Here is an 18025-nt window from a genome sequence, read left to right as displayed (position 1 = left end):
TATGTACCCATACAAGATTACCTGTGCACAGAAGCTCACTGAAGAACACAAGCAGCAGAGACTACTGTTTGCTCAGGGGGCAGAGGATAGGGAAGAAACTCTCAACAACATTTGGTTTTCAGACGAGGTGCATTTTCATTTAGACGGTGTGGTTAACAAACAAAATGTATGCTTTTGGGCCACTGAAAACCCTCAAGTGCTTCATGAACAACAACATTATGCTCCGAGGATTACAGCGTGGGCAGCAATTTCCATTCACGGACTTATTGGACCCTTTTTCTTTGAAGAAACTGTGAACAGTGAGCGTTATTTGAACATGCTTCGCAATCGCTTCATTCCACAGCTTCTTGCTACTGCCTTGCCCTTCAACACGCAGTGGTACATGCAAGATGGAGCAAGGCCACATACTGCAAACACTGTGTTGGAGTTTTTACACGAGCATTTCGACATGCAGATCATTTCACTCAGGTTTCCAGGTTGCTTCAATGACAGACAAAATTGGCCCCCCAATAGTCCAGACCTCAATCTATGTGAGTTTTTTCTCTGGGTGTACCCGAAGGAAAAAATTTTCCCGAAACGTCCATGCGATTTAATGGAGCTCAGAAGACTTATTCTTTAAGCTTGCAGTGAAATTACAGAAGACATGTGCCATAGGGTAATCACTAACTTCAGTGTTCATTTGAAGGAAGTTAGGAAACGAAATGGTGGACACATTTAGCATGTGCTGACTTAGAACAAATCTCCATGGACAGCTCTTCATTGTAGTATATGTTCCTTTCAGATTGTATTGACAATAAAGCTTATATTCAAAAACAAAATGGTAACACATTTCATGTGCCACCCTGTAGTTGATCCTTTTTTTAAAATAGAAGTTCATTCATGGAAAGGAAGAAGTTGTCCAGGAGAAATGATTTAGGTTAGATTTAAAACTTGCTTTGCTATCTGTCAGCATTGGGCAAATGGACAAATTTTTTATTGGTACATATTGAACTCCATTCTGAGCCACTGACGGCTTTAATAATGGTTACTGAAGGTTATATTCTTCTGAAATTGTGATGGATTATTTATGGCCAGTTTCATCAGCAAATAAGTGTATTATGGTGGTGCTGTTAAAACGCCCACCTTATTGAAGAGATACCTACATGACAACCATAGATGACCATTAGGTATTATTCTTCTTGCTTACTTTTGTGCAGTCGTTATCTTCTTCCTAAGTGATGAGTTACCCCAGAAAAAGTGCTAAATATGTCAGAAGGTTGATTCATCTGTTTCCAGGACCCTAGCAACTTACGAAGAGCAAACCCAGCTGAACTTAATTTTTTGAGAAACTCATTGTTTTGGCTGTCGAGAGAGTCTTCAGTGACTATCAAAGCAGAATATTGCCAAATGATTTTTCGCAAAACTCAAAGAAATTCTGGTCATATGTAAAGGCTGTTAATGGCATAAAAATTACTGGCCAGTTTCTCACAAATGAGATAGGAACTGAAACTGAGCATAGCAAAGGAAGGCTGAAATGCTTAACTCCATTTTCAGATATTCCTTTTAAAAAAAATAAAAAAAGGGGGTAGGGGAGGAGAAATGCCTCAGTTTAATCCTCATACCACTGAGAGATGAGTCAGTGGCATTGAAAAACAGCTGAAATTGTTAAAACTGAACAGATCTGCAGGGCCCAATGGAATCCTACCAGATTCTATACTGAATATGTGGCTGAGTTAGCCCCTCTTCTAACAATAATGTTTTGTAGATCCAATAAAAAAAAACTGTGCCCAGTAGTTGCAGAAGCACAGGTCACCTCCATTTACAAGAAAGGTAGTAGAAGTGATCCACAAAACTACCGTCCAATATCCTTGACAATGATTTGTTGTAGAAACTTAGAAAATATTCTGACCTCAAATATAACGAGGTATCTTGAACAGAATGACCTCCTCCATTCCAACCAGCATGGATTGTGTAAACATCGATCATGTGAAACCCAACTCACAGTTTTCTCACATGACATACTGAAAACTTTGGATCAAGGCAGTCAGGTAGATGTAGTATTTCTTGATTTCCAAAAAGGATTTCCCTCAGTACCACATCTATGTTTATTGTCAGAAGTGTGATCATATGGGGTGTGAAGCAAAATTTGTGACTGGACTGAGGATATTTTGATAGGGAGGATGCAACGTGTTATCTTAGATGAAGAGTCATCCTCAGATGTAACTTCAAGTGTGACCCAAGGAAGTGTTTTGAGATCCTTGCTGTTAATGTAGTATATTAATGATTTTGTGGGCAATATTTTAATAGTAACTTTAGATTTTTTCCTGATGACACAGTTATCTATAGTGAAATACTGTCTGAAAGAGGCTGCATAAATATTCATTTAGATCTTGATAAGATTTCAGAGTGGTTTAGACATTGGCAACTTGCTTTTAATGTTCATAAATGTAAAATTGTGCACTTGACAAAGTGAAAAAACAGAGTGTACTATGATTACAATGACAAAATGAAGAAAAACGTAGTATACATAGGCTTAGTTGTGGGTAAAGTAGATGGTAGACTTCAGTTTACTGGAGGAATTCAGGGGAAGTGCAATCATTCTACATCAAATTATTCAAGTGACACATCCTGGACTATTTCTAAAGTGTGTGGGACTCATACCAATTAGGACTGACAAGGGATACTGAACATATGCAGATGAGTGCAGCACAAATGATCACGGGTTTCTTTGACACATTGGAGAGTGTACCATAGATGTTGAAGAAATTAAACTGGCTGACTCTTGAAGACAGATGTAAACAGTCCTGAGAAAGTCTACTTACAAAGTTTCAAGAATCAGCTTGAAATAATGATTCTAAGAATATACCACAACCCCTCACTTATTGCTTACATAAGCATACTGAGGAAAAGATTAGATTAATTACAGCACACGCAGGGGCATTTAAGCAATCATTCTTCCCATACTCAATATGTGACTGGAAGGAGAAGAAACACTAATAGCTGGTACAATGGAATATACTCTCTACAATACCCTTCACAGTGCTTTGCAGAGTATAGATGTATATGTAGATTTAGAGGTAGAATATGCTTCTTCTAGTTCAAGTTTTCATCAGTATGTGCACTTAAATATTTAGAGCATTCTACTGGATTTACTGACTCCTGTCCATGTATTACATCAGTTGTATGACTCTGTTTGTTGAACAAAATTGAATATGGTGTGTTTTCTCAGAATTTAGGTATAGTCCATTTTTGGAGAACCACTTAATAATTTTCTGTAAAACATTGTTAACAGTCTCTTCTTTTGCTTTTCTCTAATGGGATTTATTATAACACTATTATCATCTGTGAAGTACCAATTTTGCTTGTTGAATGTTAAGTGGAAGGTCATTCATATATTTGAAGAACAGAGGTGGACGCAAAATGGAACCTTGCAGACTCCCTTTGTGATTTCTTCCAGTCATGAAAATTTTCTACCTTTTCAACATTGTCCGAACTTTTTACATTTTGTTTGTTAAGTATGATACAAACCAGTTATGTGTAAAGCATGTGTAAAGCCATCAGTTCCATAAAACATGAGTCTTTCAAAGAGTGTAGTATGATCTACACAGTCAAATGCCCCAGAAAGACCACAAAAAGTACCAACTGGTGATATTTCAATATTAAGACTTTTAATATTTGGTGGTTGAATGTGTAAATAGCATTATCAGTTGTGTAACGTTTCTGGAATCCGAACAGTGATATACTAAAGAAATTGTTTCTACTTAAATGTGAGACTACTCTTGAGGACATTACATTAGGTGTTAGACACCTAAATATTACCACACTGTACTGCCTAAGCAAGAAATCCAAGGCCCAAGATCTCTGTTGAGAGAATTAAAGCTCAAGCTAAAATTCATTTCATTGATGCTCAGCAGCTTGCATGTACGTGATGTCCCAGGAGGAAATGTCAGTATTCAGGAATATGACAAGAACAATCATTTGAATCAAAAAAGTCTAGCAAACATTGTATCTAAAATGCATACCTCTAAGAGCTATGACTACTTCTTAATCTTTGATACTGTGAAACAGATCTCTTCTATTGCAAGCTCTTTGCTCATGTAGTATGGATTAAAAGAAGAAGAAAATATCCAGTAAACATGGCCACTTTCTCAGCAGAAGAGATGTGTTTCGCAGTAGCGAAGATGAATAAGGTATGCATTTTATAGTCCATCTTTACTAGACTCTTTTGCTTCAAATGATCATTTCTGTCATATCTCTGAATTTCCTGGGATGCTCTGTGTGTAATGGAAATAATTTTTGGTCAACAGGAATTGTATAACAAGAATAACTGTTTACAGTCTTTCCAAACTATTGCAGAGAAATATATCTATGTTCAGAGGCATGGTAATAGACGACAGAATCTAAATCATTAAAAACTAATATTCCAAAAAGATACAACCAAATCAACAACAAAATTCAAAAATTAATTTTGCTGTATTATTTCTGATGTCATTGTACATTTTTCTTGTAAGGATCATGAGAGCGAGAAGGGAAAAGGTAGGGTGTATGTGCATGGAAGCAGAAAGTAATATTTTGTTCACTACACATACAAGTGGAGTAAGACAGAAAGTTGTTAATGTTGGTTTGAAGTATTGTCTACCACTGTACAGTGGCTTGCAGAGTATATATGTAGAGGTAGAAAGGCAGAATATATTTGCTCTGTCTCATATGAACTGTATAAACTGATCACTGATTGGTGATTCTGTGGTATTAATGTTATTTATGCTTTCAGTTCATCTGTGTGTGCCTATTAACAGTTGATTAGTAGACTACTTATTCTATAACAAACACTGATGAGCCAAGACAGTGTGATCACTGTCCACCATGAGACTGTATACTGATTGGTGCCATTGCAGGAGCGTGATGTGATAAGAAAGCTATATAAGTGGAGCAGAGAGAAGTGGGAAATAATTCTAACATTCTAACAATGATGTGGGCTGCTAATGGGAAATCCACTGAGTGAGTGACTTTGAACACAGGCAGATTGTTATGGCCCATTGCCTGCATATAAGCACTTTAGAAACAGTGAAGCTAGTCCACTGCTCACATATTACTGTTGTGAGCATCTATGGAAAGTGGCTGAATGAAGGTGATACCACAAATAGAAGCATCATCTCAGAATGTCAAGGACAGAGGTTTGCCCAATCTGTAATTCATGATAGGCAACAATCTGTGGAAGATCTGATAACAATGCTGATACCAGTTTGACTGTTTCAGGTCACAGCATTCAGCACACATTGTTGAATTTGCAGCTCTGCAGCAGTTGATCATTACATGTTTCGTTGTTGACCTGACAACATTGTTGCATGGGCATGGGATTATTGAGATTAAACCATGGATCAATGGAAATGTGTCACCTGGTTGGATGAATTACATTTGCTTTTACAGATAGTCCTGTCATCAAACACCACCATCCAGCAAATGGTCAAACATGCAGTGATCCATGGACACAGGACCCTGTGTGCAGATTTATACTATGGGGGACATTCACCTGAGCTTCCATGCAACCTGTGGTAGTATCGAATGCACCGTAATAGCTGTGGTCTATGTGAACATCACTGTGGAGCACTAGCATTCCTTCATGCTCAATGGCATCCGAAGGCATCTCCCAGAAGGTCAAGTATGTCACAAGTGCAGAATCTTGCTACAGTGGTTTGAAGAGCATGACAGTGAATTCATATTGATTGTTCGGCCATCAAATTTGCCTCACCTGGACTCAATGGAATACATCTGGGATGCTATCAGCCACCAGCTCTGTACTCACAAAACATAAGCCCATAACTTACAGGAATTTCATGGCCTGTGCATGAACATCTGGTGCCACATACCACTGGCAACTTACAAGGACTTGTCAAATTCATGCCATGCAGAATTGCTGCTGTGTTTCATTCAAAAGGTGGACAGCATGTTATTAACCAGATGATGAGACCTTAAATATGCAAATGTTAGGGGTGGAACCAATGGCAGCTGTTTCTGCAACTGGATTGGGCAATAGATCAGTCCAAGAAGTAGAAATTGGACCAGGTCAAGGTTAAATTCTTGCCTGTAGCTCAGAGGAGAAAACATCTTAAAGAACGGAAACAGCAGGGAGGTAAAATATGGTTTCCTAAACAAAAATGGGAGGAACTAAAAGGTCTTGAACCCAAGACCTCAAAAAAACAAAAAACAAAAATAAAAAAAATAAAAATAAAAAAAAAACAACTGTCTCAGAATGAAAGGGGTAAACAGACCCCTTCCTCTAAGGAAGGCATCAAGAGAACAAGGGAGAAGTCTAATGTACCCATTTCTCACAATAATTATGTCTAGAAAATGCCAAGGCAGGAAATAGGGAAACAGACCTATAGTAGTGCAGTCTTAACCTTTAGGTTGGCAGTTATCCAGTAGGGATATTCACTGGTCAACATGACCTCACAGCAAGTTGAGCTTACTCAGATGGCTCTTTCAGAAAAATGGAGGGGGGGGGGGGGGATGCTAGTCTAGGCCCCAAATACAGGGGGGTCTATCTGGACATAGTTGCTCTTATCTTTGTCTGTGAGGAGATAGAAACAGTGGATTTACTTAGTACCCAGGGTATCTCTGTGGTTGCAGGTGAAGTTGCTGGTCAAGGCAGCAGCTGAGCTCTTTAAGAATTTTGGTACAAAAACTTCTTAAGGGTACTCCTCCAAAGGTTTTGTTTCAAAAAATAAGGGTGCAGGACCAGAAGGTCTCGCCAGAGGATCAGAGTGTAATCAACCAAAAGATTGTACTGGATGGCGAAATCCTCATGCCCTTATCTGGGGACCCTAAGTAAGTAAAAGGGGTGCTCAGGCCTCAGAAGAACTGGAGGAAAGTTGGTTTACACTAAAAATCTAAGGAACTCCAAAACATGCATTTATCAAACATAGAATTTCATTCACACCAATGGCAGACCTTTGTTCCAAAGTTTTGTGAGCATCAGGATGAAACAGCATGATGAACGAAGAATGAGGGAAATTGTATTGGCCTCAGCTCACCTTCTTTACGAGGACAATACTCTTCCTTTTCAGGTTTTGTGAGGAGGCTGGTAGACAGCTGCTCACAGGACAATGAAAACTGCTTGGTCATGATGGCAATACCCACAATCTGTTGTGGGGAAGCAGCAACACCAACAGCAGAAAGTACATTCTTGAATATTTACTCAAAAGCAATCTGAAAATGCTGAATAGGAACAGCGAACTTACATTCATGAATATAAGGAGGGAAGAAGTAATTGACATAATTTTTGGGTCCAATTTAATGGGTAGCTGTATCAAAAAATGGCATGTGGTGTTGGAGCTATTCTTATCTGACCACATGAATATTAAGTTTAAGGTTGAAGTGAGTGTTAAAGAGACCTTGGCCTACAGGAATTGTGGGAAAACAGACTGAGACTCGTACAGGAAAGACCTCAATTCAAACTTATCTGAAGTCAGAATTTCAATAAGGAATCCAGCTGATTTCAAGGAAATGTCAGACACACTGATGTTTGCACTTATGACATTTCATTTAGAAAATCATCCAATCACCAAAAAGTGTACAAACAACAATGTACCTTAGTCAGACAATGACCTGGAGTCACAAAGGAAGCAGATAAGAAGACCATTCAACATTGCAAGAAGGAAAGGACAATGGGCAAAATATCAGGAGGCCCTCTCAAAATACAACCTTACAATTAAGCAGGCAAAACTGTCATCCCAGGGGGGATCACAGCCATGTAGAATTTTTTGAAAGAAATTTCCATGATTTGGCTGTTAATTAACAGTCATATAGTGGACATTTCTTTTCTTCTTCTTGTTTTTAACACAACAGAAAAACGGGAGTCAGTTTAATTATAGTCCTATACAGGGTGTTTAGGGTTAGCCAAGTGGCAGAAATCATTCCTAATGCTTGGAGAACAGTGAGTGTTATTTTCATTCTGAAGCTAGGGAGAATTGATTTGCACCAAGGTTAAGGATACATTAGAAAAACTGTTTAATGTGCATGTCAGGGAAAGGAAGCTAACTGCATTTTCTCTCCTTGCAAACCAACGTACATCTCAGTCATGTAAATCATGTGAAACAGAGCTTTACCAGTCTGTTGGGGAGGTGGAAGAAGTGCAACGTTTTCAGGAAACTGCTCTCTGCATCTTGCTGGACACTGAAAGGGCTTTTAGCAGTATGACCTTCAAATCCATGGTCAGAGCTGCACAAGAGCATGGTATTGAGACCACCATACATAGGTGGATTAAGGCCATGTTGAGCAGAAGAAAAGTAGAAGCTACAAAATGAACGAAAAAGTGGTGATCAACAGCGCCAGAGGATGTCCGGAAGGAGGGCTTTTGTCACCACTGCTGCGGAATCTAGTGGTGAACAAACTTATTGAAGAGCTAAATACTAGAGGCTACTTTTTCCAAGCATTTGCAGATGACTGATCACAGTAATATTTAGCAAATTTGCTAGTACTGATAAAACAATGGCATGATGTGCACTGGACATTGTGCAAAACTGATGCAGGAAACAGGATCTAAGAGTCAGTCTCAAGAAACTGTTGTTGTACCATTCATAAGGAAGCATTTTCAGCATACACACACTGGAATCTGAACCTTCTTGATGAAACTACACCTGTAAGGGGGGGGGGGGGGGGGAGTATCTTTGGATAACTCTGGATGCAAAAGCATCGTGGACCTCTCACATAAGGAGTATATGTTCCTAGGTGAAAGGTACGTTTATGATCACTAGATGAGCCTACAGGAAAATCTGGGATCTAAAACCCAAGAGTATGTACTGGATATAAGATCTGTGATAACTGATGGGTCCACAGTGCAGTGGAATGAAGTAGAAAAGAAGGTGGCTACTAAGGAGCTTGTTAAGTTGTAGAGACCAGGCTGCTTAGCCATAACAGGCAGAATTAGCAGTACACCCACTGCTGGGGTAGAGAGCATGCTGAATCTGCCCCCACTACACATGTGGATTACAATGGACATAGTGACAGGAGTGTACAGGCTAAAAACTGGAAATAACTTTATCTCTTTAGGATATCCAGAATCCCAAACCAATGATGGAAAAGTGATAAATATAAGACTGGTCGGGGAAATGTCGACTGACTATACAATAACTTCAAGCTGCTTCAATAAACCTTTCAACATAGCAAATGGATGTAGGGAGCAGTGGAAGAATGAAACATGACACTGCGCAGGAGAGTGAGTCTGGTTTACTGATGGATCAGAAACAGGTGAAGTCCGTGGGGCCAAGATTTACAGTGTACAGCCTAGCTGAGAGAGACCATGCTTTCTAGGGAAGTTGACCATGGTATTCCAGGGAAAATATTTGCTATCAGGCTGTGTGTTGGGGAGAATTTGCTTAGGAATCTACATATATTTAGGCAGCCAGTAACAAAAATTCAGCATTCCATATTTATTTTGTAAATTTTCTTAAGCCATTCTATGGTAAGAACTTCAGTGCTAGTTTTTTTTTTTTACTTATTTTTGGTACATCTATTTTGATTCCTTTGTGTAAACACTTTCAAAATTTGTTGAAATAATCTAAGATAACTGTTTCCTCATACTGAACTGTTGTGTATCCAGGTGTGTAGTAAAAGAATTATGGATCCAAAATGCTGTTCAGATTTCCTCATAATGCAAAATAATTACCAACAGTGACTTTCTCAAATATTACCTGTGCCTCCTCCAAAGTTCCCAACTTATAAATCCTTGAAGAGCTGGATTGCTCTCATCCACTAGGGTTCCGCCACGACTACGACAGAATCCAAGGGCATCACGGAAATTTAAAGGTTGTCTGTTGTAGAAAATGTAACACTTTCCATTGTATGTAGCTGTGCTGCCTGGTGGCTGGTCACGGAACTGAGGACATCGTTCGAAAGGAAGTGCCTGTGGAATAATTGGAAACAATTTGGTTTCTTCCTATAGTATAACAGTTTGATGCTTGACATCAGGCTGTACTTGCAGTGAATAAGTCATGAGTCATGTGTTGTCAGATGCTTTACACTTTGCTTTACAATATACCCTCCTTCTGGTTCCAGACTGATATTCTAGTCGATCTGCTATCTTGTTTGTTGTTTCTTATAACTTTATCTCTCTTTCCCCTCATCCCTGTTCCTAATTAATTATCTCCAGGTTCTAAGAATTAATCATGCAGTTTGTTTACAAATTTGGAGCTGGTCCTTCCCTGATACTCAATTTCTGATACACTTTTTTTGAAATAACTTTTATCAAATATGAATGCATATTAACTATTATGTAATAAGTTTTGTAAGTAGAGAATAGTTTTGATCCAACAGAAATCATTCTTAAAGAAAGATAAATATTGCACAGTTTTTGGAAGAATATATTCAAATTTCAGACACTGTATTTGTCGTTGATTACACACACTGGAATAGGCTTTATAAGTGGTAGCTTTACAGAATTGCAAACAGAGAGAGAGCAAGGTGGTGAGATATAAAAATGAACAATGCTTAGTATTTTACAATTTACTTATAAAAATTATTTGAGACTTCACTTCAGTTTGCATAAGTATAGTATACGGTTTTGCCTAGCATAAGTATGATTACTGTAAGAACTGTATATAGCAATGATTGTTTGTAAGTAACATCACTCTGTAAGTAGATTTGTTAAATTGTGGGCAAACATGTTTTTGAACAGTGTAGTTGCAAGACTCTGATCAGAATGTGGTACCAGAATGTTTTTCACTTTAATGTACAACTAGTGAGTCTCATGAGCAAGTGAAATATTATATTTGTCTTAAGTAATAATACAGTTTTATCTTATTCATTACTAATTTCCTGATTGCTGTAATATCATTTCTGGAACTGTTCATCAATTGTCTTTCTTCTCTGTTTTGCGCAATCTAAATTCTTCAATACGTAACCTAAGTATTCCTTTTATTAACACTCCCAAGTCAACAGTGCAATACAATTTGTAAATCTTAATACTGATATTCTTTTTCCTTGCACTTTTATTTCTGATATAAATTTCTCCTCTTCCTCAATTACCTCTTCATTGTGCAAATTAAGCAGGAGGAATGCTAACTGCTGTACTCCATTCTTAAAGTTACACTTTACTAATTGTTTCAAATTTTTATCATTATTCTGTGAACAAGTTCAATTATCTGTCCAACTTTAATTCTTCTCAGGAATTCAGACATCTTACTCTATTTGATATTACCCACATTTTCTCTTTGTCTGTAAATGTCAGAAAAGTTTCCAAGCTTTCCTTGATTATCCCATCCATTTTTAAGCTTAAGATAAGCACTACTTTTTAGGTGCATTTACTTTTTTAAAGGCAAACTGATTGATGATACTACAATTATATTTTCTACATCACTGTATGTTGTTCTATTAATTTTTTATGCACGAGTCCTGTCAACAACCTATACAGTAATGAATATACCGGGTGATCCAAAAGTCAGTATAAATTTGAAAACTTAATAAACCACAGAATAATGTGGATAGAGGGGTAAAAATTGACACACATGCTTGGAATGGCATGGGGTTTTATTAGGGAAAAAAAAAAAAAAAAAAAAAAAATGCTAGACGCATGAAAGATCTCTTGCGCGCTTCGTTTGGTGATGATCATGTGCTCAGCCGCCACTTTCGTCATGCTTGGCCTCCCAGGTCCCCAGACCTCAGTCCGTGCAATTATTGGCTTTGGGGTTACCTGAAGTCGCAAGTGTATCGTGATCAACCGACATCTCTAGCGATGTTGAAAGACAACACCCGACGCCAGTGCCTCACCATACCTCCGGACATGCTTTACAGTGCTGTTTACAACATTATTCCTCGAATCTAGATTATTCTGTGATTTATTCGGTTTTCAAATTTATACTGACTTTTTGATCATCCAGTATTTGCAAATGTCTTATATTAGCATAAATTACCCTGTATTCACATCGTATCTCTCACCATTTGGTACCTACTGCCACTTTATAACACAAATTAGTGTTTATTTCTGTACCCATTCCATTCCCAGAAAATACTTTCATGTGATCCAGATTTTAACATGTTTTATAGGAAGTAGTTAAAGTGGAAAACAACGTACCTGGTCAGTGTATGCAAATGCCTCACATATTGACAGTTGACTTGGCACTGATCCTTCCAAATGCACACTAACAAAAGCACCTGGCATTGGTGGGTTACAGGGAAGGAACAGTGGTTTGCCCTCTTCCAGTGGTCCAGTGAAGCGGTTGCAGATAGGGTTTGTTCCAAGATCTGGACGATTGTTTCCCACTCGTACTACAATTGTAGCTGCTTGGTTTTTTCCTGTGAATTGTTTATATGCTATTTTTATGATGCTATACAGAACTGCATTATGTTGTTATAATTCTATGTAGTCTTATGAAGCACATGCTCCTTTTCATTGCTGTAGTTATAATTATCTGTAGTAAAAAAGTACAACAAAACATTTTGTTCTTGATGTATGATCAGTTTGTGGACACACTATCTGATCAGAAGCTTTGTATTTTGGAGACATGAAAAATGAAATACCCATGTTTTTCATACATCATGTGACTAAACAAAATCCTACTGTTTAATGTGGGCAGCAATTAGTAGGTAACTCATTCCTGAAATCAGAAACATATTCGAGGTAATCATTCAATAATAACAAGATGAAAAACTAATGACTGCTGGAACAACAGGAGTTGTGAATGATCACACAATCTAGATAGTGCCAAAATTCCTGGATATCATGCAAATTTGTTATATAGCATTACTTATTTCTTTCATGATCAAATTTTTTGACAAAAATGGGAGATGTAGTGTAACTGATTGTTTCCCAATAATTCTTGATTACGCTTTATTTTTTTTATTGCAGTTGTCTTGACATTCATCTATGGCATTAATTTGTGTAGGTGAAAATTCAGGGAGTATTTTGGCTTTGATATTCCATTAAACTTCAGGTCCCCTATAACTGGCTGAGTGAGTTGGTCTTAGACTGGAGAGAGACAAGGGCTTAACACTAATGGTAGCTATGCCTAGTAAAGTGCTATGACACTGATGGCAGCTTTACTTACTTTATAATGGCCATAAAGTTCCAGAGTATGAATTCAGTATCAACAACAGATGTAAACATGCAATGAAAGATAGACTTGTCAGCATATTTAATATAAAAGATTTGTCCCTTATAAAGACAGAATGTAAGAAAAGCTGACAGATGAATTTAAATCAATTCTGTTTGTTGACAGTAAATTTCATATTGGCATTAAAGTAGTAGGTCATTATTTGTATGTAATTATATGTCAGCAGTTTACTTCATGTGACACAAGGGCGTGTGTGGTCCTGTACTGAATATATCGCTGTAATGAATAGGAAACAGTTGATGTTGACATATTTTATCTTCATGTCTGGCATTTTGGTGATTGGTTGAGTCTCTGGTGATTCAGAGAACATTCAGTTCAGAGATCTTAATTCAAGAAAGACATTTTAAAACTTGCAGTGACATGTTGCTACTGTACGTGTTCCTTTTATTAGTGAAATTAAATTATCAACCTAGGCAGATGGCTTGAGGTTAGAAATTTTGTAACAATTACACTCAGAAAAAAATTATGCTGACAGAAACTGAAGTGAGGCCTGAACACCATTTTCTAAATAGCTAGTAGTGCAATACACTAAGCAAAAATTTTTGTCAGGAAAACTGAATAATAGGAGATGTTAGGCCATACACTTGAGTCCCTATGTGAAGAAAGCTGAATCAATAGTAACTAATGGAAATATATGGAGAGTTTGCAGCAAACATTCTGCAAGTTAAGCAGTACTTAAAAACAATATATCTCAACTTTTTATTTCAAGCAGACAAGAGTATTACTGCATGTAATAACTCACCACAACAAGCCCTGCCAAAGTCGAGGCGAACCAGCTGGACCATGTAGGGCTCCAGAAGGTTGACATACCACCAGGGAGCTCGTTCAGGTTTGGTCAGTGTGCACGTGTCAGCAGTGAAGAAAGCACTTGTGCTGCCATCCACTGCCTTCTGTGGCACACCACCACCACTGGTACTGCTCTCAGTGGTGCTCTGCATGGGTGCCTTACCCGCTGCTACATTCAGAACTGTACACACAAACATGCAATCTCCATTAGGTGACTACAATATCAGCAACAAATTTTATTCTATACTAGCTTAGCACCTGCTTCTTTGTTCACATAGAATGTGTGGTCTGCACATTTTTTTTTTTTTGTTTCTCTTTAATCAAATTTGTACAGTGTTATGCCCATTGCACTTGTGTAAGTCTACTCACTGTAAAAGATTTAGTGACCCTTTACATTGCTGCCATTCTTTGCATAATTAAAGACTTCCAATGTGTTTAATTTAATTTCCTACAGGGAATTAAAAAAAGAAAGAGATAAATCAGATAAGAGTTTCTATAGTCATCAGCACCAGCCTTACAACAGGTACTGAATACTCGCAGCTCAAACAGATATTTCAGTACACGGAATCACATTTAAATGTGGTATATATTTTGTCATCAGTAATGGTTACTTTTCATGTTAATTACAACAAAAATAGTTTTATAATAATATATTAGGCCTAACAAAAAATTAATATATTAAAAGTCAATATCTTTTCCTGCAAAAATCTGATAAATCCAATTTGTCGTGATGACTGTTAAATAGGTTTCTTTGATTTAGTTCACAAACTGCAACAGCTTCTGAACTTTTGATGTTAATTAAGGTAATAGAAGGATGATCTTTTCTAAATGAAATTCTGATCAAAAGTGGTTCTGCTTTCATAACTAAACATTTTCATAAAATTCAACCTTATGGGTTGAATTTCCAAGAACTCAAACACTATTATTATTATTATTTGTAACTGAGAAATCAAATACCATCTTTTGTAGATGTAGCTTTAAAAATGCTTCTGTAGTTGTTTAATGATTTAGTTTTAAAAAATCACCCTCCATTTAACCCCCTCAGGGGTTGAATTTCAAAAAATTCTGGAACATGTTTTTTTTAATTTCTGACCAAGAAACCAAATATCAATTTTTGTATTTCTAGCTTCAAAATTGCCTTAATAGCAACATATTTCCAAAAACCTTCGATTCCCTATTTAATTGCCTTCAGAGTGGAAGTTCAAAACTGCCTTCATAAACAGTGCCTATAGTATGAGATCAACACTCTCTCCAAATTTAAGTTATTGTCCTTAGCAGTTTGGGATGCGTGATGATGAGTCAGTCAGTCAGGGCATTTCCTTTTGTATACAGATTCTTACTATTCTGTGTCTTCAGATTTCATGGAGCTTGAAATTATGCAGCACAGAGCTGTGTGCATCAATTTAGGTCAACCAAAAAGATAAGACAGCTAATGATGCTAAGGCGTCACCGACAAACTTTATCTTTGAAAGCATCAGGTGGAGCATGTTCCAGTGATGACTGGTATTGACAGAATATTTCAGACCATCGTCCCACTAAGTCAATACCCGGTCATTGGTGAATATGGTCCTGCAGGTCATGTAGGTGGGAATCTGATAGTACAAATATCACAAGAAGTGATCTATTGGGCCACACGAACAGATAATAATGAGAAACTGATGCAGAGAATGATTATTTATGGAAAAAGTGTTGGATCTTTACTGTCATTACATATTCTTCTTACATAAAAGCTTATGAAAATATGCTGCTACTGAACTACATGTAATAGCCATGTCTTAAGTTCTGCCATCCTCCTGATACTGCTACTAGTAATCAACAATTGACACCACCAATAAGTCTGACCATAGTGCTGGGAAGGACAACTTAAGACTAGCCACTAAGTGACCTAGCACTGTGGTTGAGAAGCTTAATCTGTTATGGGCTTCAAATAACTGCCTCACCTTCTAAACAGCACATTGCCTCGACCAGTTTTTATGTAAGAACCTCAGGCAAACATAAGGATTGATGTAAAACTAGAATCATGATTTACTTTGAAATGTCATGACCAAACCTTGTCATATCTTTATCTGCCTGCCATAGTATTTAATCTTTAAGATCTCTGATATCACCAAAAGATAAACTCTAAACTACAGGGAAAAAAAATATTGCTGAAATAATTTCTATTATTGTAGTACACACATGTCACACTACCTAAACTGTCATCATTTATTCAGTTGCAATCTGTAATAATTGGTATCAGAGGACTATTACATACATCTCTTGCTGCAAAAGTATGCTTCATTTTAGCTTCTGAACTCCATGCAAATTCTCCACTGACAAAATTAATAAGTGCTGAAGCTTCTGTGAACAACATAAGAATTTCTATACAATATGCAGTATAGCCTACATACGAATGGTGAGAAATCAGTTAAAGTGGTGGACCCTAATACATATTTTCATTTAGTATATTGCTTGGTGTAAGGAAAATGGGTTTTACTAATGTATGATGAAAAACATTAAAAGGTAAGTATTAAAACGATTATGATCTGTGTACAGTAACTCTTCATGTATGTCACCTGCCATGATCTAGCGACAGACTACTGGGATATGTGATGTAAATTCGTACTGACTTCTTCAGTAGTTGCAATGATTACGGCAAACACAGTTAATCATTTCCAGTTGTTTCTGAGACATATTGAGTCCCACTTTTATTGACAATAATTATGTAGGGCAAAGCGATGAATTAAAATCTGTACCAGCACTGAGATAGATTAGATTAGATTAGATTAGATTAATACTAGTTCCATGGATCATGAATACGATATTTCGTAATGATGTGGAACGAGTCGAATTTTCCAATACATGACATAATTAGGTTAATTTAACAACATACTTAAGTTAATATAACAACTTTATTTTTTGTGTTTTTTGTTTTTCTTTATTTTTTATTTTTATTTTTTTAATATTTTTTTCTTTTTTTTTCTTAATTTATATCTAAAAATTCCTCTATGGAGTAGAAGGAGTTGTCATTCAGAAATTCTTTTAATTTCTTCTTAAATACTTGTTGGTTATCTGTCAGACTTTTGATACTATTTGGTAAGTGACCAAAGACTTTAGTGCCAGTATAATTCACCCCTTTCTGTGCCAAAGTTAGATTTAATCTTGAATAGTGAAGATCATCCTTTCTCCTAGTATTGTAGTTATGCACACTGCTATTACTTTTGAATTGGGTTTGGTTGTTAATAACAAATTTCATAAGAGAGTATATATACTGAGAAGCTACTGTGAATATCCCTAGATCCTTAAATAAATGTCTGCAGGATGATCTTGGGTGGACTCCAGCTATTATTCTGATTACACGCTTTTGTGCAATAAATACTTTATTCCTCAGTGATGAATTACCCCAAAATATGATGCCATATGAAAGCAATGAGTGAAAATAGGCGTAGTAAGCTAATTTACTAAGATGTTTATCACCAAAATTTGCAATGACCCTTATTGCATAAGTAGCTGAACTCAAACGTTTCAGCAGATCATCAATGTGTTTCTTCCAATTTAATCTCTCATCAATGGACACACCTAAAAATTTGGAATATTCTACCTTAGCTATATGCTTCTGATTAAGGTCTATATTTATTAATGGCGTCATACCATTCACTGTACGGAACTGTATGTACTGTGTCTTATCAAAATTCAGTGAGAGTCCGTTTACAAGGAACCACTTAGTAATTTTCTGAAAGACAGTATTGACAATTTCATCAGTTAATTCTTGTTTGTCAGGTGTGATTACTATACTTGTATCATCAGCAAAGAGAACTAACTTTGCCTCTTCATGAATATAGAATGGCAAATCATTAATATATAATAAGAACAACAAAGGACCCAAGACTGACCCTTGTGGAACCCCATTCTTGATAGTTCCCCAGTTTGAGGAATGTGCTGATCTTTGCATGTTACGAGAACTACTTATTTCAACTTCTGGGACTCCAGTGTGGCATAATGGCTAACGTATCTGCCTCATACGGAGGAGGCCCATGTTCAAATCCTGATGCTGGTACAAATTTTAATTCATTATAAACATAGTTAACTTCTTGGACAAGTGGTATAAGATGTCAGCCCTTAACCAGTCAATCTATGATACATAACAATCAAAATATCATATGCCAACAAATATT

At 36.9% G+C, this 18025-nt stretch overlaps 1 protein-coding gene across 2 annotated transcripts in view; it reads right to left on the bottom strand.

Moving 5' to 3' along the window:
* Positions 1 to 18025, bottom strand: part of LOC126253500 (uncharacterized) — a 267686-nt gene that overhangs the window by 30895 nt on the left and 218766 nt on the right. For both annotated transcript variants that reach the window (XM_049954883.1, XM_049954884.1), the window contains 3 exons: positions 13828 to 14052; positions 12047 to 12267; positions 9669 to 9880 (listed from right to left, as the gene is read on the bottom strand). In XM_049954883.1, the coding sequence (XP_049810840.1) occupies positions 9669 to 9880; positions 12047 to 12267; positions 13828 to 14052 (658 nt within the window). The remainder of the gene's footprint in view (positions 1 to 9668; positions 9881 to 12046; positions 12268 to 13827; positions 14053 to 18025) is intronic.

The sequence above is a fragment of the Schistocerca nitens genome, chromosome 1 (genome assembly GCF_023898315.1).
Source record: "Schistocerca nitens isolate TAMUIC-IGC-003100 chromosome 1, iqSchNite1.1, whole genome shotgun sequence".
NCBI classification, from domain to species: Eukaryota; Metazoa; Arthropoda; class Insecta; order Orthoptera; family Acrididae; genus Schistocerca; species Schistocerca nitens.
The sequence above is the reverse complement of the archived record's forward strand: the minus strand, read 5'-3'. Positions and strand labels throughout refer to the sequence as shown.